Genomic DNA, 24324 nt, shown 5'->3' on the forward strand with positions numbered 1-24324 from the left:
TACAATCAATTAAATATTCTGCATTGTTTCTGAAATAATCAAGCTTATATAATAATCAAGTTGAATGATCCAATATATCTTATAGGGGGCTCCCTTTCCTAGCAGATGTATTAGCGCTCACTCAAATAACTGATTCCAGTACAAACAAAATCGAACAAAATAACTTTTACTCAAATTCTGCATGTAGAGAGACAGGATTTCTCGTGATTAGAATCACAAGAAATGGAATAGAATGAATAGAGTGAATAGAGTTCTAGGCAAAAGGAGCCCCTATAAAATATATTGGATCATCCATCTGACACCCAACTCCTGAATTAAGACAGAATGAGGAGAAACAGAATAGTGAAGATAAACTTGATTATTTCAGAAACGGTACCGAATATTTAATTGATTGTGTTTAGAAAGTTTCTTATTTCAGTATGCTGAAGCTAATATTAAATTTTCATTTTTGCAATAGTTCCCCTTAAGTCTATTAGAAAATCATATAAACATTAAGGTGCATATTTATCAAGGGTCGAATTTCGAATTTGAAAAACTTCAAAATTCCGATAGAAAAAGACCAACCGAAATTAAGTAAAAGTTTTTTTTGGCTGAATAGGTCCGTTTTCAATCGAGTAGGTCCGTATTCGGCCGAATTTGAATTGTACGAATTGAAGTAATAGCGCATTCGATCAAATTCGATTCAAAGTTTTTCCCAAAAAATTTACTCCAAATAGGTTCTAGGAGGTCCCTCATAGGCTAAAACAGCAATTCAGCAGGTTTTAGATGGCGAATGGTCGACATCGAATTTTTAAAGAGACAGTACATGATAAATTTCGATATTCTCATTTTTGAATTTTTTTCAAATTCAAATCGAATTTGGACTATTCCCTAGTCGAAGTACACAAAAAATAGCTTGAGATTCGAATTTTTTAAATTCAAAAATTCACCTCGACCTTTGATAAATCTGCCCCTTAAATAACCCAATAGGCTGGTTTCACATCCAATAAGAATTCATTATATCTTAGTTTAGACTCAGTACAAAGACACTGTTTTATTATTACAGAGAAAAAGGATATCATATTTAAAATTTGGAATATTTGGAAATAATGGAGTCTATGGAAGACGGCCTTTCCATAATAAAGAGCTTTATGGATAATGGGTTTCCGGATAACAGATCCCATAGCATAATAACACTTTTGAAACATGACTTAATATGAACACCAAAGTACCATGGGTTTAATGTAATAAATGGTACAAAGTTTGCTACAGGTCTAGTAATCCATAGCAACCGGTCAGTAAGTATTGTTTACTGACCTCAATGTCTAGTTATAGGTTTAGGGAACAGGACAGGGTTTCCTTTAGATTCAAACTTTTGAATGTTGAAAATGAATGTACACTATCCTAAATCATTGTGCCTGTAGCAATAATAGGAAAAAATATCTGTTTGTTTTAGTCTATATGTCTTGGAATGGCACAACGCAAATATCATCTTCGTAAAATTGGCTGCAGTAAATCACCCTTCCTCACTATTGTGCTTTTGCGTATGTTGATGGGAAGACGCAAAAGCATACACCTTCCATGTGGCTATTTTATGAAACTTATTTTACTGCAGGGAATAATTTATCAAATGTATAAAACAGACGAGCAAAGCCATCCATAAAATACAGGAAAAATACCTTTGCAAATCCTATTTCTTTTGCTCATGTTGAACACAGGTGTGTATTTTGTAATATACAGTTATGTCATATGAACAGCAAGGAGTTTCGTTCTGTAGTCCCCATTTTATAAGGGTCGGTTTGTGCTGAGCAATCACTAACCTTGTAAGAGGACTTTTGCGATTGTGCAAGCATAACATTTTATAGATAAACAATAAGCTGTGTCTTAGGACTCTGAAACACTGTTTCACACACAAAGCAACAGATACATATATATACATATACTGTATATACACTATTTTGGATTCGGCCAAATCCCCAAATCCATCTTGGAAGATTCGGCAGAATACCGAACCGAATCCTAATCCTAATTTGCATATGCAAATTAGGGGTGGGAAAGGAAAAAGTGGAAAAAATTGGTTTTCTTTCTTGTTTTGTAATAAAAAGTCACGTGAAATCCCGCCCTCCCCACAATATGCATATGTAAATTGGGATTTGGATTTGGTTCGGCCAGGCACAAGGATTCGGCCGAATCTGAATCCTGCTGAAAAAGGCTGAATCCCGAACCGAATCCTGGATTCGGTGCATCCCTAATATACACACAAGCATAAACATGTATATTAAAACAATAAAAAAGCCTGCTGCTATTTAGGTATGTTGAGCATGGTACAGTTAGGCCAGAGTAGCATTTCATCTTCAAAATTGAAGTTTTATTGCTGTCTCTTATAGACTGAAGTGGCTGTAAGATGCTGCAATAAGACTTCCATTTGATAAAACACTCTAGCGGCACTAGCCAGTGCTGAATATATATAAACAATAACAGGACAAGTCATTTTATTAAACATTTGGTAGTGGTCTGAGCCTGTTCATAATCTATTATATATTATGTATACTGTTAAGTTAGGTAGGATTTACAAAGATGAACATGATGGACCAGCGTCTAATTTTAGAGTAATTAGTGTGATCACCTCTGAATTATTAAAGGCATAAGATTAGCCCATTTTTTATTGTTCTTTCAGTGGAATTCCGTTCCTTTCTGAAGAATCTACCAACAGACCGCTTCCTTAATAGCTCTGCTGTGTCTAAGCTCTGGAATGCTGATCCTGCCCTTATTCGGCGTTATGAGCAGCTACGAACCAGCTTCAAGCAATTTGTGACTAGATCTGAACGCCAAATGCGGCGTCTGATTAACCTCAGCAATTACTGCAGTCGCCAGCCTCAGTACACCCTACTCAGAGAGAGGTACAAACATGAATGTCATAGTCATGCCTGATAACATGTGTTTCCTTACAGGGTCTGAGCATCGAGTATTGTACTAGAAAGTGAGATATTAAGCTATTAATAACTTTCACACTTGCACTGTATTCTTTTGATTAAAGATTCCCACAAGTCCATTTATTCACGATTCAGAAAATGGATGTCACTTGCTTAAGTGCTTTCAAGAGCCACATGTATGGAAAATGTTGATATATCCTTGCTTTAGGCTTAGATGAGTCAATCACCCATTCATTCATGTGCACACGTCGTTAGGTTGCAGCAGTTTCTACTTTGTCAATACTTGAACAAGGGTAAGGCTCTTCTAAGTGTCTTGAATGTGAAAGGCTCAATTGTATTTTATTTCTGATTATTGACATCTACTCGTGGGCAATTTACATCTTGGATCCCCCTTGGGAGAGCTGTCTGACAGTTTTGGACTACATACTGTCAGTACTAATAACCACATAACCTACTGGGCTAATCAACATTAAAACAAACTCTACATAGAGAGAGGTAGAAATCAATGCATACAATGTTTAATAAATGACCGAATTGTATCTCAACATTATATATCCAGAATTGGTTGATGCCATTTTATTACTGGTCATCTGGAAGTTACAAATTCACACAATGTTAATAGAGGTATCTTCAGTATTTAGTTCTTTACTAGTATGGTCCAGGGTGGAGTATATCCAGCATTACATATTGTCTAAAACACTGTGTCATTTGTTGAGACATTCACTTGTCAATAAGGAGCAGAGGTAAATTATGAGCTAGAACTCTAAAATTCTTCACATTTTACAGCTAAATAGAAAGCCCCTAGCCAATTATTATAAGGTGGTTTTCAAAGAAGATGTACACATGTCTAAATAAGTCTACTAACATTTTACATGATCTTCAAATATGCCTAACTTATTATTAAGAGTTTTAGAGAGAAAAGCGCACACATTTATATGTATTATCACAAATGGGTTTGATGATCTATTTTTCCCAAAGTGAAGCTGCAGATAGACCAGTTGCCATAGCTGATAAAACACTTGTCCAAAAGCCTCACAGTCTGACAGTGAAGTGACACTTTATAGAAAAGGGCCTAAAGAAAAAAAAATTTTTGCTGTGAAAGGAAACCTGACCAGATACCTACCATTGGGTAACTGGTACTTAATAGAAGGGGAGGAGCCCCTGTTTGAGGTGTGTAAAGGTTTCTTTAGCAGGAGCTCTTGAAGGTAATAAATGGCAGAACACCGCACATTCCCCACAAATCCATCACTTGATCAAGCTAGATTACTTGCACAATGGCAGACTAAACACTAGCACTATACTAATTATATAGTACTGTCTCCTGAATTAGATTTGCACACTGCAAATCAACCTGTCCAAAGCTAAATGTGGAGCCTTAATACTTGATGGGGTCATAAAATGTAAGCCTAGGCATTTTTCCAAACACATAGGCAATGTTCAAACACAACTATATATAACAAAACAAGGAGAAGCAGGAGGTAGTTCTTTAGCCCACAGGAAGACAAACAATGGATAAAATAAATATAAGAAAATAACACCCACATCTCTATTTAGAGCCTTTTAGAATTGATTTTGAGTTCATGTAAAGTCCTGATTGTTTAGCTGAGCTACAAAAAAATAGGGTTGTTATAATATAATAATATAATCGTTCTTCATCTCCTCTGAGATGGCCTGGAGTGCCATAGAGGATTCATGAATTTACTTTAAAAAATGTGTTGCACTCAAAATGAATGATTTCTGCACACTGGTATTATGGTTAGCTTTATGGTCATTGTTCACACAAACAGAATACACAGTTCTTCTGGAGTTACTGTACATACAATAGTATGTTTTATCTTCACTATATGTTGCTTTGTAAGGGTCGATCTAAATTATAATCCACTCTCTATAACTAGTAAACCGCCAGTTTGCACACAGTGTTTTTGTTTTGTATAGGATATTCTGTAAGGAAATGTCTCTTCATAATGGGACTCATTTAAGGTATTATACACTATCATCCTTCTGTAACTGAGAAAATGTGCTTCCCCGTTGTTGCTATTTAGCCAGGATATTCTTGATTAACTAACCCCAAAATGGGAATGGTCTATCTGAAAAGATATGACTGGGGATAGAGCATGGTCTAAAAGTTTCAAACCAAAAATGTTGGGAGACATGTAAAGGTCGGTGACTGGGCCAGAGAATATTAAATTGGACACAGTACTTTTGAGCAGGGTTGTCATATAATGAAGTCAATAGTCCCATGTTTCCTGTAGCCAGAATAGGGGAATGATGTTCCTTATACTGTAATAACCTTTTGTATTACTTGAGCCAGATTAGATATTCCACTTGAAATAATCTAATGATCTGTTTTTAAGCACCAAACTTCTAAATGACTGGGGGTCACTTACTACCTGCTACCCTATTAAAGGGGTTGTTCAACTTTGAGATAACTTTGAGTATGATGTAGAGAGTGATATTCTGAGACAATTTAGCAATTTGTTGATTTTTTATTATTGAAGGTTTTTGAGTTATTTAGCTTTTTATTCAGCAGCTCTTGAATTTGCATCCTAACCAATCTGGTAACTAGGGTCCAAATTACCCTAGCAACCATATATTGATTGGAATAAGAGACTGGAATATGAATAGGAGAGAGCCTGAATAGAGGATCAGTAATAAAAAGTAACAATAACAATACATTTTTAGCCTTACAGAGCATTTGTTTTTTAGAAGGGAGTCAGCGACGCCCCTTTGAAAGATGCAAAGAGTCAGAAGAAAAAGGCAAATAACTATAAAACTAAAAAAAATTAAATAATGAAAACCAATTGAAAAGTTGCTTAGAATTGGCTGTTCTATAACATTATAAAAGTTACCTTAAAGGTGAACCACCCCTTTAATACACTCACACATTTGTTGTTCTAAAATTGGCAGCAGCTGTATTATATGGAAGCAAACTTTAATGGCCCTTTAACACCAAGGGAAACTATATATTTTCTAATGTTGCTTGTCTGTCCTACTGACTTAAAAATAAAATATCTTGTAGCAAATACAGCCCTTTTTGTATAAGGTTAGTTTTCACCCTACAGATGTGCTGCAAGCCATAAATAACATCTGACCTTCGTTTATCAGGAGCTAAACATATATAGTAACAACGCTTTGTCTAAAAAACGACTTTCAGTTTTTGGAGCTACAGACCTTATAACCTTCAAATGTTATGCCAACAGCAGTTTGATAACATCTGACAATAAGGTTAATCTTCAACACTGGCCTTCTGCTACATGAGGCCAAAGCAATAGACGGCTTACTGCTATGTCTTAACTCACCAGTTAATTAATAAACTCTATCTCTGGTCCATGCTCATGGTATGGCCAATAAAGCTGTGAAATAATACACACTCATTTATTATTGCAAACATAGTGGAAATACATTAAGCATGCCAACGTCTTTACTGTAGATACCCTCCCTATAGAAATATTTTTAATTTCTTCAGCTCTCCAATAGATTTAGAATCTTTAAAAGCTTATGTGAGGAAAATATATCCCCTGTATTGCTTATATTGGTAAACAAAATGCATTTCAACTGTATTTGTTGGCTTGGCCGTGGCAGAGAAGGATCCATTTTATATATATCTAAACACAACACAGAGTTATATAAAGAATGTCCAGCAGTTGAGTCTTCACTCCAAATAGCTCAAAATGAACAGGTAAAAAAAGATGTTTTATCAGAAATGAAACATTCTTCAGAATGGCAACAAGGACTCAACATCTCCAGTATAATTAGACCTTTTTCTAGTATTATCCTCTTTTGTATGTATATAGATCCAAATGTCCCAGTTTACTGTTATAAATATTTTACTGGCAATGAGCAAGCTGGCCTGCGTCCCCAAGAGAGCTGATTACTGAATGTACTTATCACTACCCAAGGACCCATCAAACCAATACAATTCTACCCCTGTGGAAAAACATTTAGTTTCCTTGGGACTACCTATATAAAAAGTATGTTCATATAGTGGAGAATCTTATTAGAATATGTAGTAATGTGTGGAATTAGGTTTCTATTGAAAAAAATGTACAGTAAGAACAGAATCTTTCTTTTTTTTTTCCTTAAACCACAGTAAATGCAACATCAAAAACTTTTGTTTAATATGGGCTTAGGTGACACATTTATAAAATGGACTAAAGCAATATTTTCTATTTTGTCTGTCAAGGGGGCCAGCAATGATTGCTCTCTATACATTTTATTGCTTGTGTCATTATCAGTTGGAACCCAATAATCATTTGTCTTAAAACCAAAAATGCCAGATTATTTTTAGAACTGGGAGACCTGGACCAAGTGCAAGGTGAAGATTAGCAGAATTCCCTGAAATATCAAATGTTCTATGGTTTATCAACCACGCCTTTATGCTTATCTTGACTACAAACTGCTTTTGCAGTTTACATTAATTTTATATTATTAGGGGTTTCTAAGATATTAGCCTGTATAGCAGAATAAAGCTAAGGGTTAGAGTCTCTGTCTATTAACTCCCTAATATCCAGCTCAGATAAGAGCTCTCATTAAGTTTCACATTAAGTAATTTATTGTAGATCTCCATTGAGTCTGGACACATTAACATTAGGCCAAATGGGAAAACAGAAATAAATCTTGTATACCTTTTAAAGGCAGCTATTAGAAGGTAGGTTAGGAGGACATGACTCAAACAGGCTGTATGAAAATGCAAATTTTTTGTATTTACATGCAGCTTAATTGCCAAATTTAAAGATATATTTCCCTACTTTAACTCCAGCACTTTGCTTGTTTCCAAAAGGCTGATTAATATACAATTATAGTACAGTGCTACGCAATATGTTGGCGCTATATAAATACATGTTAATAATAATAAATATAGCATGATTCACTTATATCTCCAGTCCTGCTTCCCCACTGTAGGGTAGAAATTAGGATTTTAGTAATTCCTACAAAGCAGACAATAGTGGAAACATTATATATAATATTGTGATCATTAACAGTTGATCCAGCAGTTTTTCACTAGTTATCTTTTTAATTTAAAATGTTTTTTAAAAGGACACGTGGCTGACTACATTAACAATGACTGCTCTTAGATAGCATTTTAAATTCCACATTGTATAAAGAGGCAAGCAGGAAAGGCATATTATTTAACAACCATAAGGATAAGGGTCTCTACAGGTTACAAAAGATTCATTTTAAGGTGTGCTACCTCTTTAAGAGTTGTGATAAATACATAGGCAGTTGCAATTTAGCATCTGATTACCATTTTGCAGACGGACATTCTGGATATTTAGGCTCTGTAATTAAAGCCGACACTGTTCAGTGGGCTGAGAACCTTGCGTGTCCTTACAGGCAGCTCACTAGTACTGGAGTGAGACACGTTGCTTTTTGAGAGAAGAATGACGAGTGGGGAGCAGAATGAGAGAGATGGAATCTGACAAGGAGTGGGTTGTGGATATTAGAAATGCTGATCACTAAAAAGAAATGCTGATGCTTGTATCCTGCAGACTTTGAAGTATTATGCTATACAGTTACCTGCATGTTATAGTCAAAATACTAAATAACACTGTTCAGTTGCCAGAGCTCATCTCTTTTGAAGCAGTATTATGTAGAGCCCCATGTTTATTTAATTAAGACTCATTAACATGCATGGTGGTAACTGTTTTACTAGCTTCATAGGGATGATGTAATGTTGCTAGATCAGGTAATGCAATTTCGCCTTGGAATTTCATTTAATTGTTTTTCCACATTATAGGCCTAGGCTAACTAAATTGTATTAACTGACTTTATGCATATTTTACTCTCAGGATAGACTGTATTATATATATATATATATATATATCCCACTTTTTAAATTTTTTTCTATTTTATTCTACAGCCTTTTGTTTCTTCTGAGTTTCATAATCTTTCCCCCTACTTAATGTTGAAAGAAACTGGACTTTAATGTGACCTTTCTAGACTATTTGTTAAGCAGTGCTTCTTCAAAGAGCTTATTTTGGTTACTGGTTGCAGCAACCCTAACCTTAGTTTTATATGGAGATATATGTTCCAACGGGAAGTCTGCCTTTACCACTGGCTCCAAGGCTTATTGATCTGTTTATTTATGTGCTTCATGCTGAACGATTAAAAACACTGGTCCCACTACTCCCCCTGCCCTCCTTAATTCTGATGTTGTCATTCAAAGATGAAGCACATATGCTACTATATCATGTTATATTAGGAATCTCCATTAACTTCTAGTTTAAAAACATACAAGATGATGTAGAAGGAAGAAGGACAGGATGATGAGGTCTTATCTAGTATACCCCTATAAATCTTCCATTACGGGTGAAGAAATTGGGTTCTACAGCTTTTACGCAGCAGACTTACCCTTTGAACTTTGTACAGGTAACAGGTCACTGGATTTCAGCAGCTTTATTATAGAAGGGGGGTTAAGTAATGTGGAGGCTGAAAAGGTTTTGGTGATTGGGAACTTGGTTCACATTAATATAAAATGATAACTCTAACTCCCACCGGCTACTGTGCAATAAAACAGGAAAAGAATGGACACCAAGAGGTTCTTGGAGTCAAACAGAATAACTTTTATTTGTCAGAGACAAATGATCCACAGGGTGGTACTTACATGGGTACAGAGGCATTTGCAGAATATATACAGTATGCACACCCTGCTCACACAGAGCTGACAGAGGTAGATGCAGAATATATATAGGCACACACACCACACAGCTCACACAGAACTGGCAGGCTCACAAAAAGCTCATAGATAGAGGCAGAATACAGAGAGGCACATAACTTACACAGAGCTTCAGAGGTAGAGGCAGGTGCATTCCCAGAAGCCTTAGTCAAGGCAGTACAGCACCTCCAGGCAGAAATACCTCACACGTGGTCTGGATCAGGGCTGGTCCTATCAAATGTGGGGCCCAATTGGGACCATGTTGGCGGGGCCCCTAGACAAAGTGTTGCTGGCTACTGACACACCAAGCATTTAGGAAAATAAGGGCATACAGGCACAAAATAGAAAGGAAAGGGGCAGACAAGGTAACATAATAGGGGCACACAGGGTAAGAGAGAGAGGGAGGAAATAGGAGAGTGGACTGGGCCAATTAGTTTGGGGCTGGGCCGATTCAGCTTGGGAGCAGGCTTGGTTGGATTGGGGGCAGGCAGGGCCTATCAAGGTTGGAGGAAAGCTGGGCCTATGAGAGTTGGGGGAAGGCTGGACTCAAAGTTGGGGGCAGGCCAGGCAGCATCATGTGCTGAGGGAAATATTATCTGTGCTGCCCTGTGGTGCGGGGCCCCCCAGAGGTGCGGGGCCCAATTGGGCCCAATTGGTCCAATTGGCCTAAGGCCGGCCCTGGTCTGGATCCCACCCAGTGGAGTGGTCAGGGAGAAGAACCTAAAGCCTGACACCCTATCCACTGTGAACCCTTCACTGTAGGCAAATCTTACAGCCTGGGACACAAAGCAAAGCTGCTCTTTCTCTCTTCCCTCTCTGTCTTACTCTCCTAGAGAGTCTATAATAATTATATTCCTGCCACTCACTAGCCTCATTCATGGGGTCCCTGCTCCCCGACTTATCTCTCTAGTGGTACTGGTTCCTCTAGAGCACATGGCTTTTCTGGGCCTTGCTGTACCCAAGCCCTCCTGGGTACACCAGCTGATCCAACAGCCAAAGAGTAGGATCCACCCCTTCTCATTATCCCAAGTGTGACAGAACGTGGTCACAGCGCCTCCTAGCCAATAGCACAACTATGCAAATCACATCTAGCTACATGGGCATCTGCCCAGCAACTAGGGAGATAAGGAATTAAAGCTACAGGGACACGTTAACCCTATGAGTCCATATATATATATATATATATATATATATATATATATATATATATATATATATATATATTACATTACCATTTCAGACACGCCTTAGGTAGGTTGACCAAAAGTAAGTGTAATTTTGCTATGTAGGGGTATTATACAGGGATCCAGTCAAAATTCCTTATTCATACATCTCAGAATGGTACAAAATACATACTCTAAACTGTTCTTCATTCCACAAAGTTGTTTCCACTCAACCAGTCATGATAAGATTGTTCCAGTTATAGGGCTTATACAGATGGGCGTTTCACAGTGTGTTCCCTTGTGATCAATTTTCCTGCGTTTCACTGCAAGGAAGGGAAGAAAGAAGAGCTGCCTGTTCTTACTTATAGTTCCATACCCACACAGGCACATCCATCTGCCAAATGCAACAAGGAACATAGAGAACTGGCATATAATCTTAGATTGGAAATTAAGCAATTATCTAATCACTAGTTTAGTGCTGGAAAAGATATTTTTAAAAGCACAGCCATTATATGAATATTCTGTAAAATAGGCTTATAAACAAACACAAACTGTTTTTTTCCCTTTAAAAAAGAGGGGGGAAAGCACTGGTGTAACAGCTGCTCTAGGTTATGCTGTAGGACATTATAGAAATAAAAATGATCAAGTTACACCTTCATTGCACCCCATTTTTATTACTGAGAAAGTTTGTATTGGTGAACATAATTTTTTTATTACAACACATTTCCGCTGCCAGCCACATTCACTTAGCAAAGCAGCAAAATTGGTATCCAGCACAATCTCCAATGCCTGGAGGGGGAGAAGGTACATAAAATTGAAGTGGCTGGAGATGAGCTGGGAGTAATAGAACAGAGATTAGATGATTAAATCATTTTTAAAGTAGTTCATCAATATGGCATGTACTGAAGGGCCTGCATAACTGAGTTGTCTACATTGTTTCTGATAATGTTCGTGTACTGTACATAAGTGTAGTGTGAGTATGTGCAAAGGCAAGCCACTTGCTAAAATTTAGGTTTCTCAATATCTAAACCACTACTATAGGTAATAAACACATAATACACATCAAATTTGGAGAGTGGCTCCAGTGCTCAAGCCCCAAGCCAGTCACTTTATAGTTTAATCAATTCCTTCTCCCACCAAGGCTTTGGAGACAAATTTTAAAACTTTCAGTACACTCACCGGGAACTCTTGGTGGCCCAGGTGCTGCAGCCCTGAGCCCGTAGCAAGGGGAGAATTCCAGGATCTTATCTTGATGGGTGTGCATTCGCCAGACCACCATCCATAGAAATATCATGTAAAACGTCTCATTTTAATTGCAACATAATTTAAAACATGTTTGATGTGTTTCATGTCTCGCACTTAATCATAAACATAAAATCATTTCATCAGTACTTCTGGCTTTAAAGGAGAACTAAACCCCCCCCAATATTAAAAAAAACCCTACCCACTAGCCTACATAGTCCTCCCTCCCTGCACCCCCACATAGGTGATTGCCCCTGAAAGTGCCCCTAATTCAATTTCCAGCAGTTTTGGCGCAAGCGCAGTTGCTACGAACCAGAAGGCTGCTCCAACTGCGAATGTGCCAAAGAATACAGAAGAAACAGAAGATGGATCCCATGAGCTCTGCTGCGCTTACTCTGCACCTATACATGAGTAATTAATTAGGAGCACTTTCAGGCATAATCACCTATTCAGGGGGGGAAGGAGGACTATGTAGGGTAGTGGGTAGGGGTGTTTATATTTGGGGGGGGTTTCGTTTTCCTTTAAAGGGAAAATGCTGAGCATTAACACCCACACATCATTACAGTCATTACAATTCATTCAGATCTAAATTGTCTGTTTACTAAACAGTGATAAAAGCCTGTGCCAGGAAAATGCCAGAAAATCCACAAGAGCAAGTTTACTAAAGTGCAAGCACTTTTGTCATAGTGAATATTTCAGCGAATATGTATATTAACTCCAATTATCGCATTCATGCTATGTAAATTGTCTGTCAAGGTTTACTAAAGATTATCGCCAAAATTGGCGCCAAAAGTGACGTTATGTGAAAAAAAGATTGAAATTGTATAGTAAAAGAGGAATATAGTCGTTTTTTTAAACATAAGCAGCGCAAATGTGTGGGGAAGAATGATACTTATAAATTTATTTTTAGTGAATTTATTAAGAATAATTAATATCATGGGAAAAAATCTATTCCTGGTAGTACTTAAAAGAACAGTTCGATATAAAAGTAAAAACTGGGTAAATAGAATGTTTCTAATTTAGTTAGCCGCAAATGTAATCTATAAAGGCTGGAGTGACTGGATGTGTAACAGAATTCAACTTCCTGATTTTCATCTATTTACCTAGTTTTTATTTTTACACTGAACAATTCCTTAAATTGACCATAAGTATATTTAATAATACATTATAAACAGGTAATAAATACTTTTATATAAACTCATTTATTAGTGTGGCCATTGGCAGTATTGCCAAAAAATCTGTAAGATTTAAAGCAGATTATGCAGTTAACCTAAATGAGTGCCAAAAAACTCCAAATTTGACAGAAATATTGCTGAAATGAACTGCTACGCTTGTTTAATTAACGCCACTTATCGCAATACAAATTTGTGTCATTGCACTTTGATAAAGATGCGAGTGGCGTTAATTTTGTTGCAAAAATACTTTCAGTGATAATGGGCAATATATATTAATTCTGTATTTAGCCTAGTCATTTCTGTGCTATTCTAAGAGGGCCTCTCAAGCGTAATATACTTCTACAGCACAATGTCTTAAAAAATACAAAATAATCATAATGAACCTTTTTTTTAAAATGTGCCCACTCTTACACATTATTGGAGCCTTTTCTACGTTCTTAAGTTTCCCTCAGCTAAGCTTCATATGAACTGGGTCACTTCTGCCTACAGAGCTATAAATCATTTTTACCTCTTATGTGATATAATTACCTGCAAAGAGTTGTATCAACGGTTTTTTTTTTTTTTTTGTATATTCCTTCCTGAAGTTTATATCTTTTGAGCAATCGGTAATAAATCATTTACTTGTTGGCGTTCTGAAGTGCGGGTGCTCCACCTTGGAATGTCAGTGGATTGTAAACCTTAAAATGAAAAATGTTAACGAAATCGTTACTAGAATCCTTAAAGCAGTGTCGGACTGGGGTGTCCGGGGTCTACCTGGGCTATCACCTCATGGGCCCCCACTCCCAGTGTCAGAATTAAGACTTCTAAGTAAGTCCAGGAGCTGGTTCCCCTTCCCCAAGATTACATCCACTGCTAAATATACAGTATATATATATATATATATATATATATATATATATATATATATATATTTTTTTTTTTTTTTCCCCCCCCCAGAAAAATAGAAACCCAAATGTATAAATATATATAATTTTGCAAGTAGGGCCACCAAACTCTGTATAAATATTATTATAATGGAATCTATGGAGATGACCTTCTAGTAGTTTGAAACTTTCTAGATAACAGTTTTCCAGATAATGGATCCCATAGCTGAACCACAACATTTAAGGAAAATGAAAGTTGTGGGAGCCTACATTGCAGAAAATATAACCACACTCAATAACAAGGTACAAACACAATTATTTTCAATTGGTTACAAGCCTGAATTGGTATTGTTAGTGGTGCTTGCGAAGCAAAGCATCATTAGTGGTGCTTGCGAAGCAAAGCATCACTACTGTTATCTTGCAAACTTATTTTTATTCTTCTTCCGTATGAAAGTTTGGCGCGTAACTAGTCCCGCACCGTTTGTCCTAGACCCATGAATGAGGTGTCAAATCGTGCGGCTTAATCGGGAATGGGGTGGTATGACTTTTCTAAGGGGTGGGTGGTTAATTGCCCCTTGCGGGGGCAATTAACCACCCCGAAAAGTCCCATAGATTAACATTGAGGCCAACTTTTGACGGATTCTAGCGCAGAGAGGGAATCTTGTAGAAACGTTAAATTTACCACATTTGAAGAGGTTTGCGACCTGTGTCAGGTGATACCCCACACGAGGGTATAAGTTTTACCCCCGGGGCAGGAGAGGTCCCCAAATTTGCCCCATTGACTTATAATGGGGAATTTATCGAATAATTAGTTTGTCGCAGACCCATGAATGAGGTGTCAAACCGTTCAGCTTATTCGGGAATGGGGTGTTGTGACTTTTCTGTCCTATTTTGGGGACCCAAAAAAGTGAGCGGAGCCGCAAACAACCAATCAGATTTTCCCTATTGACTTCAATGAGAAAATGTAAACAGCTGTAATTCTCACAGTAATAAAGCCAGAGCTCCCAAACTTGGCACCGTGGGTCACTGGGTGACTGCAGCCAAAATTTACAAAAAGTGGGCGGAGTCTATAACAGCCAATCAAATTTCAGCCATTCAATTAAATAGGAAAATTTTAAACTGCTGCCGCTCTTAGACGGTTAATGGCAGCCTCCTCAAAGTTGGCACAGTTGGTCACTGGGGGACTGGGATTAAAATTAAGAAAAGTGGGTGGAGCCAAAACCAACCAATCAGATTTCTTTGATTGGTTTTAATGGGAAAAATTAAGAAGGCTGCCATTCTCTCAGTATTGATGTCAGGGACCTTGAATATCACAAATGTGGTCGCTGGGGGTTTCCACTTCAAGTTTAGAAAAAGTGGGCGGAGCCACCAACAACCAATCAAATTTCATTCATTGATTTTCAATAGAAAAAAATAGAAATGCTGCCATTTTTACACATTAAATGACAGCATTCCCAAACTTTGGTATGTTAGTCACTGAGTGACTGTGGTTCACAATTAGGAAAAAAAGGGGCGGGGCAACAACAGCCAATCAGATTTGGGCCTGAGTTTTGCCATGGCAAGCACCACTCACATTTTCTTCAGGAAATGTACCTCTCTAGTTTAGCTTATTGTTCAGCTTTAAAAACTTGAGTATCTCTCACTGGTACTCCCACCCCTGCCTTACTGGGGTATGCTAGTAAGCAGATTCTTTCTCTTGATACTGGCAACCATTACACCAACATTACACAGAGTCTGATATATATACAAGCTAAAAGTTTGTACCTCCAATACTCATAAATATTTATCTTCCTCCCTTCCACTGCCCACCCCCATTTGAAATGTAGAAGACCATTCACAGTAGGCTCCTAACCAAAGATCTCACAGGTGGAATGCCAGTAAGCATCTTCCTACAATGCAGTTAAGATCCTGCGTGTAACTGATAGTGTGGATATACCATATCCTTCAATATTTCCTGTGAATCCAGAAAGGGCTACATACTACTTAACCACTTGTTCCCCTGTGGAGTTCTCTTATTCAGTACATAATTAATGGGAACATTTGTTTTGGTTCTTGCAGGAGCAGTCAGTCAAACAGAAGGCTTATGCAGCACCCTGTGTTCATGCCTTCATTCCTGACTTTAGATTTTTTCATTATTTGTTGGATTATTAGAATCCAAGTGTTTTGAGAAAGTGAGCAACAGAGCTGGTTTGTTTCTTTACTGTGTGATTGTATGCAATTTCTGTCAAAGGAGATGACATATCCTGTGGATTAAGAGTTCAAATCACAGAGGAGCAAGACCAGTAGAATGCACCAGAGAAAATGTCTCGCTGAAATGAATATTTTTTAACATAAGGCTTGCCAACTTCTGTGTTTGGGCCTTTTCTTGAAGTTTTGGCTTATATGATGATGTGCCTAAAAAAAAACAATACCTCATTAAGAAGTTGCACTATGCAGCAAAAGAAAGTGCAGTATCTGCGTATAAAGCCTAATATCACTAGCTTACCTTGCATTTGTATATATTTATTTTTTGTTTAAGAAACATTCCAAACTCATAAAACAAGCAGAAATCTGAACTTCAATACACGGCAAAATACCAATGTCTGTTGATCCATATTAAATGTAATTGCCTGGTCAGCAAAATACAGTCGATTGCATTTTTAGGCACTGCTTAATCATGTACGGTACCTCTTGTCATAATTGGATAAACAAAACAGTTGATAATTGCCTAAAAGCTCCAGCAAAAGAACTTTGCACTGCTGCATTTTAGTACTTTTCCAGTTATCACGTGAAAGTGATGTTGATAGCACGTTCAGGCAAAGGGCTAATGGAGGGTGACTTTGGGGCCCATGTGTGCCCTCATGTGTCTTCTTATGTTGCTTAGTCCTCAAAGTGGCCATATGCAGGCTGATCACACATAGTATCTTCTGAACAGGCCACAGCTCAAACAGATGGACAATGTACAATGGATCATATACAGTATGTCCACCTTTCAATGGCTTCTCAGCAGGAAGTGAACTATGGCCCCTCATTGTCAATGCACCATGTATTAGCTGACATGATCTTGGCAGATGACATGTTAACTGTTAATAACTGGTAAGGATATGGAATACAATGGTCTTTTCCCATTAAACATTCGTTTCACCAAGAGAACTTCAACTCTGTTGAAGAGAACATTGTACTTGTGCTACTTAAAGGGATTCTGTCATGAGAAAACATGTTTTTTTTTCCAAAAAATATCCATTAATAGTGCTGCTACAGCAGAATCCTGCACCGAAATAATTTTTTTTTAAAAAAACTGATTTTATTTAGATTTAAAGGGGATAAATAAAATTACATTTTTACTTTTTTAAATGAAAAAGAAACCTATCTCCAATATACTTTGATAAAAAAAATGTCTGTATGCAGTGAAACCTGACTGTATACAGTGAAATTCTTCCTTCATTTACTTTCTCTGACTGATACGGATAGAAAACTTCAGACGGTCTCTAACTGATCTGCAGGGAAACGATCATACCTTCAAACGGCAGGGTGGAGGGACTTCCCAGAACTCCAGCAGCTTTGTTTGTTTCCCTGTAGAACAACCGGAAACCATGTAGAGATTCAAATCTGCAGCAGTCAGAGAAGGGGTAATTTCACTAAACAGTCAGGTTTCTTATAAAAACTGTACAGATTTTTTAATTGGAGTATATTGAGCATAGGTTTCTTTTTCAGTTAATAAAGTAAAATGGGATTTTATTTTTGCCTATACATACTCTTTAATGTTTCCAACTCCAGCTGCAGGGACAAAGATCATGGAGCCAGATTTAAACAGCGGGATTCTATTTGGAGGATTTTTTGCTGCAGCCACTGGTTTGGAGAGTATGAGAAAATTTGTATCAAACAATACAAAAACTATAAAATCCACATTAGATTACATGACAACATGGGACCCAATACAGTCTGCATATTATGATTATTAATCAGTCTTGCTGTATCTGCTTCTATGGCATATATTATTTGACTTGTGCTGTTTTGATAATGTATGACAATCCCTAAGCTTAGCCTTCCAAAAGAATCCTAACCCACACTGAGCATGTGCATGGTCTTGGTCTTGCAAAAATGTTTAACAAAGTTACAAGATGCTGACCCCCTGTGGCCAACTTTAAAAGTACAAATCATTTGTTTAGTTAGGCTTCTGGTGCATTAAGTTCATTTTTGTTTAGTATACAAAATACAGCATTTCTAGCATTGTTCTATTTTAGACTTTAGTTTCCATTTCATTTTGAATTCTTACATGAGGCTAGACATTTTGTTAGTTGCCCAGGTGCCCTCAGTCATGTGACTTGTGTCTTTATACTCTTCAGCCACAATTTACTACTGTAAGTTGGAGTCCCCTTCCCTTTCCCCCCAGCAGTATACTAACAGACACATTGAAAGATAACAGCTTCCTGGTTGATATGAGAATAACACTCAATAGTAAAAATCCAAGTCCTACTGGGACTCCTCCAGTTACATTTAGTAGGAGAAACAACAGCTTATCTGAAAGCAATTCCATTGTTCTGGCTTTTTATGTAAACTAAGGATCAGGCAAAATAACTTGAGATGGCTGCCTAAACACCAATATTACAGCTAAAATACTTTGTTGGATCAGGAATAACATTTTATATGGTAGAGTGAATTATTTGTAATGTAAATAAAAACAACACCATAAAAATTATGACAGAATCCCTTTATATACCAGTGTCAGTATCGCTCCCACAACCAGACATCAGGATGGAAAGAGGCAGACTATGAAGACCAGAAATTTAAAACCCATTAAAAGAACGCCACATAAAAAGTTGCTTCCAATGGGACCATTTGTTTAAAGATAATGGCCAGGCATCAAATGTTTTTCATGGCTCTTCACGCAATGCTACAACCAAAATCTAAATTATAAAGATATTATAAATACTGATATAGTCACAGACCTTGAATTTACGATATCACTGTCCCTGTTATAAAGTTATATTGGTTGCAACATTACTGAATAAACCTTAATGCCTTTTTTTTACATTTTTTTTTTTTTTCTTTGCCCTGTGTACTGGTATTAAAGCAATTGATTTTAATCATTGTAGTCCTCTCAGAGACAGATGTATTTTGATATAGTTAGCCAAAATCAATATATATCCAGCTGTACCAAATGGTGGGGGGTTAACAACACCACTGTTTCACATTCTGTGAGAGCTTCCATTGCTTTGATCAATGTGATGGAGAGTACGCACTAAAGGCCATGGCTAAGTTGGCTCTTACTATTATGCACCACGATATTGGTGCTCACAGCAGCTGAAGTTAAGATGTGTGTAATGGCTCAAACTCTTAAGTTTGGTGATGAGGTTGGGGGAAATGGCTTCTGTCCACTTGTATCAAACACACTTTACAAACCAAGGAGTCAGATATATTGGATTTTTCTTTGGTAGGAAGGGGTTCAATTGATTAGTGCAGTAATACAGATTTTGCATGGATTTTCATAGTAGAACCAAAACACCAGCTACAAGGGGATGACAAATTACAAAGAGTTATATCATTAGTAAATAAAATATGTGATCTCAATCATGTGAAAAAAGGTTCATACAGTTCACTAATACACTATTCTATTCCATTTCATGCAACATTATGATTTTAGAGTTTTAGCTGTCTTTAAATCAGTGTAATGTTTAAATGTCACTGACATTTTATGATGATAATGGGTTCTTTAGAAACAAAAGTGTAACTTGTAACTTCACATTCAAGGATGACTATGAGCCAACTAGTGCAAGATAAAAACAACGGAATAATAGAATAATATGCGATCAGGGGCATAAAGTTAAATCCTAAATAGAGTATTCTTTCATTGCAGATAAAACCTGAGGAATTAAGTAATGCATATGCCAATGTGTCTTATATTGTACAGAGTGCAAGTACATTTCTAAATTCCTATCCCAGATATTTGACTGCACAAAGTGTGGGATATTGTTTCAAATTATAATACATTTATCTTTATAAAGTTTTGATAAGCTGTCATGATTTTCCCATGTTAAATATTAATATAGTGTTAAAGCAGATATTCTCTGAATGGTGTTTTATTTACTCTGACTGGAATGATGAAAGAATTTCTATCAGAAATGATATTATATATATTATTTAATTTAACAAAGCCTCCAGTAAAGCACCACAGGTTTTTGTTTTTTTAAATGCAGTTTCTAGATCTTTGTTTTAGACCAGGAATATAAACCTCACCTTGCTTTTGCTGTGGTTACCAGCATTCTTAATTGCTTACACAGCTGGCTTGGGTTCTAGGAGTTGCCATTCACAAAAACTGTAGGACTCTGACATTCCACAGCAAAAAGGCATTGTGCCACATAAGCAGTAATCCCGTTATAATGTGTTTTATTCCTCTCCACAATTCTGCTGCAGCAGCACTAATACTTGTCCAGTAAAAATCTGTTTTATCTTAAATGGGGGTTTGTTTGGGAAATTGGGTAATTTTCGGACTTTATATTGATTACCAATCTGATGTGGGAAGTTTCAGTGTAAAATGATACTTGCACTATATTTGCACAATTTAATACAGATCATAATCACACTATAGGACAGTATATGGAAACATGTTTTAAAATCACCCTAAGGGGCAGATTTATCAAGGGTCGAATTTCTAAGTGGAAAATACTTTGAAATTCGACCATCTAATTGAATACTCCGAAATTCGAAGTCGAATTCGTAGGATTTTCCTTTGAATACAAAAAACTTAGAAATATGCTCTGGAAGGTCCCCATAGGCTAACATAGCACTTCGGCAGGTTTAAGTTGGCGAAGTATTGAAGTCCAAGTTTTTTTAAAGGGACAGTACTTCGAAGTCATAGTAGCCTATTCCATGGTCGAAGTATCCAAAAATTTGGAATTTTTTAACTTCGAAAATTCCCTCAATTTTACTTTGACCCTTAAATCTGCCCTTAACTGTTGGGCTTAGGTAGTAATTAAGAACAAAAGTACTAATAATTTTCATTTAAAGAAAGATTGTATGAGCCAGCAGGTAACAGGAATGTAAATTACCAAGCACACTTAGGAATGCATCTTAACATTGAATATACGATAAATATTTGTTATTAATAATTCATTTGTTTTTTCTGATTTTATAATTTTCTACTGTTCCCTGCAGATCTGTTGACTACTGGCTGCAACAAACCCAGTCTCTCCTCTACTGCAGTGCATCCCTCATCCCAGGCACATTCCTGGAGGCTTCTCACAGTTGCACATGCACAGTGCAGCATTCTACCTGCCAGGGAACTATTCCCTGCATTCAGGGTCCTGGACCCTTGTGTTCACTTTGCTCATCAGTACATCATTCTCAGTGTGCCAGTTGCAACACTGGATACATTTTGACAGCACAAGGCTTATGTACGCCATCAGTGCCTGAATCTTCAGAACCTTATCTAGGCACAGAGGGTACTCTGCAGGACCTTGAAATAAAATACTTGCTCTTAAAACGAGATGGACGTCTAAGAGCCCCAGCTTTCTTTATATCTGGAGATTTACGATTAGGAGTGTGGTTTCAGATGGGGGGAAGGAAGCGCATGCTACTGACTTGCAAAAGTAACAAACATTGGCCACGGCAGTTACATATGCTACTGGGCCTTTCACTTCGGCTCTGTCTAGCAGGTAATGGAACAAGAGATCCTCAAGTGACAGTCTATGTCAATCCCTTTGGGGGTAGTCACTCAGAAAGCTGGCTCTTGCCAGCAGGGGAGCCAGGCTATCCAAGCTGGGAAAAAACTTGGGACTCTGAAGGGGGAGACAGATGTCAGAATTGGACATTGATACTAGGACATCGTTGGAGGTCATATTTTGAGACTGTCCATTTTTATTTAAGAAGCAGTCCACTTGAGGATGAAGAAGAAGAAGAAGAAGATGATTCTTCAGAATGGACTAAGAAACAGACTCTGGATGACAAATCAGATGATCCTGAGTATGTTCGCATTGATGGTCTTCAGGCATTTGGTTACAGTGTGCCTTTTGATCCTGAAGCTATAAGGGGCTTGGCTCATCAATTAGAGCAGCCTGGATCTCGAGAAAGTGCTCTCCCAGAAATGCAGGAGCTGAGGAAGCGGGTGAATTTTTTGTCCCCGCCAGGTGTTCGCAAATTGGACCTCTTTACCTGCCTGCTAAGGCACCGACTGAAGATGAGCAGCAATGAGGTAGCAAGAATACAGGGACAGCTAAATTCATTCAGTACTCAGCCCCTGAATATATCCGCCTATGAGACAACCAAACTCTGCAGCTAGATATCCCAACTAATATCATGATTTCCTAAAACTCATTGTAGGTCTGAATAAGAGAATCAGGCCAGGGAGTTTGTTTATTTTACCCAGAGGCATTTATACCCTTAATCACTTTAGTGCCCAAAGATCTGAAATCTTTTTTTACTTGCAAAATCCTGCAGTGCTAATGTAGTTAAGCCAGTAAAACAAACACAACTAAGACAAAAGGCAACAATTCATTGTAATAAATATTTCAAAGATGTGATCATATAAGAGAAGAGGCAGAGCTCTAATGATGAATAAGAGAGTGAATGCAATTTATGCAGGTAAACCAGGAGTGCAATTATCACTTATATAATACTCACATATTAGATGTCACAGTTTAAGCCATAGTAACACCTTAAGAAGTATCTTGGTAGGTTAAGCTGTGAACTGGAAACCATTAATCCGAATGGTTAAAACAAATCAAAATACAATATTTAAAACTCATCAAGGACTCAACAACTCTGCCTATGTATCGCTACAATGCAAATTGCAAGTACATGGGCAGCTCAATAATATTTTCGAAAAGTGCATAATTTCCACTTTTATGAAATAATTGTCATTTTCAACACCAGACTGTGACTAGTTTTCCCCTATTTTTGTGTAGTCCAAAAGTATACAATCTCCTCAGAATCCTATATGATGCTGACCAGAGTCATATGCAGGGGCACAGTCAACTGGAACAAAGGAGTAAATGGAGTTCAATATATCTTTCTAAAATGTACTAACTGAAAAAAAAAAAACTTAAAAAGCACAAGAAAATATAAGGCTCTGCAGTGATTGGTGTGTGTTCATGTTTTGAATAAATTCACATTGTGTGTCTGGTGTGGACACAAGCGCTAGTGTGTGATTATGAATATGCAGAGGTTTTGTGTGTATGGGTATAAGATATCACAAGGAGGGACCACAGTACTCCCAATGCAATTTAGTTATATTTAATTTCTATGTAACCCTAGTAATGAATGCAGATCTGTACCAATGGAACAGAGGCTCATTGAGTGACTGCCCTGAGATTACAGCCAGTGTTGAAATAAGTGTCTGTAAACTCAAAGCAGAGATAATGTGGCTTCTCCAATGTCAAACGGAGATGGTATTGGTATAAATACATTTTATCAATGGACGCAGATTGAGCTAATTATGCACTGATGGGAATAAAAGAGCATGACAAAAGATTATGGGTTATTTCCTAAGCCATACGGCATATAAAGGCCATTTATTTGAATGGTCCATCAGGTGATTTATATTGTTGTAGCCAAAAAATGGTCAGTGAAAGAATGATTTGCAGTGCAAAGATTAAACATTGGGCTCAGCTACACATTGTAGTTCTCTGTTATTTATAAAGTTATCCATTGCTTCTTTTGCAAATGCATTTTTTAAAGGTAAAGCAACTGAAATCTAATAGGTTTGTTTTTAATTACCCACTTTTCTTATCATGCCAGCTTTACAATATTTCTAGCAGCAGCAACCTCTTTAAATGTCTGTGATATAAAATTTCTCTATTAGCACCCCTGCCCTGCCTCTCTGCCTTTTTTTCAAAAGAAGCCGGTGATTATAAAAGGTAAATACAAGGAGGTCAGTTGGTGATAAATTGGTTTCTGTCATTTTGTGGATGACTCATATACACCCACCCTGGTATGGGATCCAAGTTAGCAAAAAAGGGAGCGACGTAAGGCAGACAAAAGGCTGAAAATGACAATAAGGTGATCTGATACAGAAGACAAAGACAGTCTGTTGTTAAGAATCTAAAAACCAATGTGGTCAGTTTGTGGATGAATAATATACGTACCGTATACGAACTTACAGGAGCTACCTGGAATGTTTGGGCACAGAGTAATTCTAAAATGAGCTGATACAGTCAATTAAAGAGCATTTTATATTAGAAATTAAAGCTCTTCCTTAAATTTGTTTTTTTTAAAAAAAGTTTCACAGTTTTCCTAAGCTGTTCTGCAAATAGCACAAACTACTGTAAATGGCAGCTTTATCTATTCTACAGAATTACCCTATGTTTAATGCAAAACATTTTCTCACAGATAGCAGAC

General features: G+C 37.2%; 1 protein-coding gene across 2 annotated transcripts in view; it reads left to right on the forward strand.

Annotated features, from left to right (window-relative positions):
• Positions 1-23795, forward strand: part of brinp2.S (BMP/retinoic acid inducible neural specific 2 S homeolog) — a 109899-nt gene extending 86104 nt beyond the window's left edge. For both annotated transcript variants that reach the window (XM_018260949.2, XM_041561500.1), the window contains exons 7-8: positions 2657-2879; positions 21145-23795. In XM_018260949.2, the coding sequence (XP_018116438.1) occupies positions 2657-2879; positions 21145-22267 (1346 nt within the window). In that variant the 3' untranslated portion in view covers positions 22268-23795. The remainder of the gene's footprint in view (positions 1-2656; positions 2880-21144) is intronic.
• Positions 23796-24324: the final 529 nt, after the last annotated feature.

Source organism: Xenopus laevis, chromosome 4S, assembly GCF_017654675.1.
Source record: "Xenopus laevis strain J_2021 chromosome 4S, Xenopus_laevis_v10.1, whole genome shotgun sequence".
Taxonomy (NCBI): Eukaryota; Metazoa; Chordata; class Amphibia; order Anura; family Pipidae; genus Xenopus; species Xenopus laevis.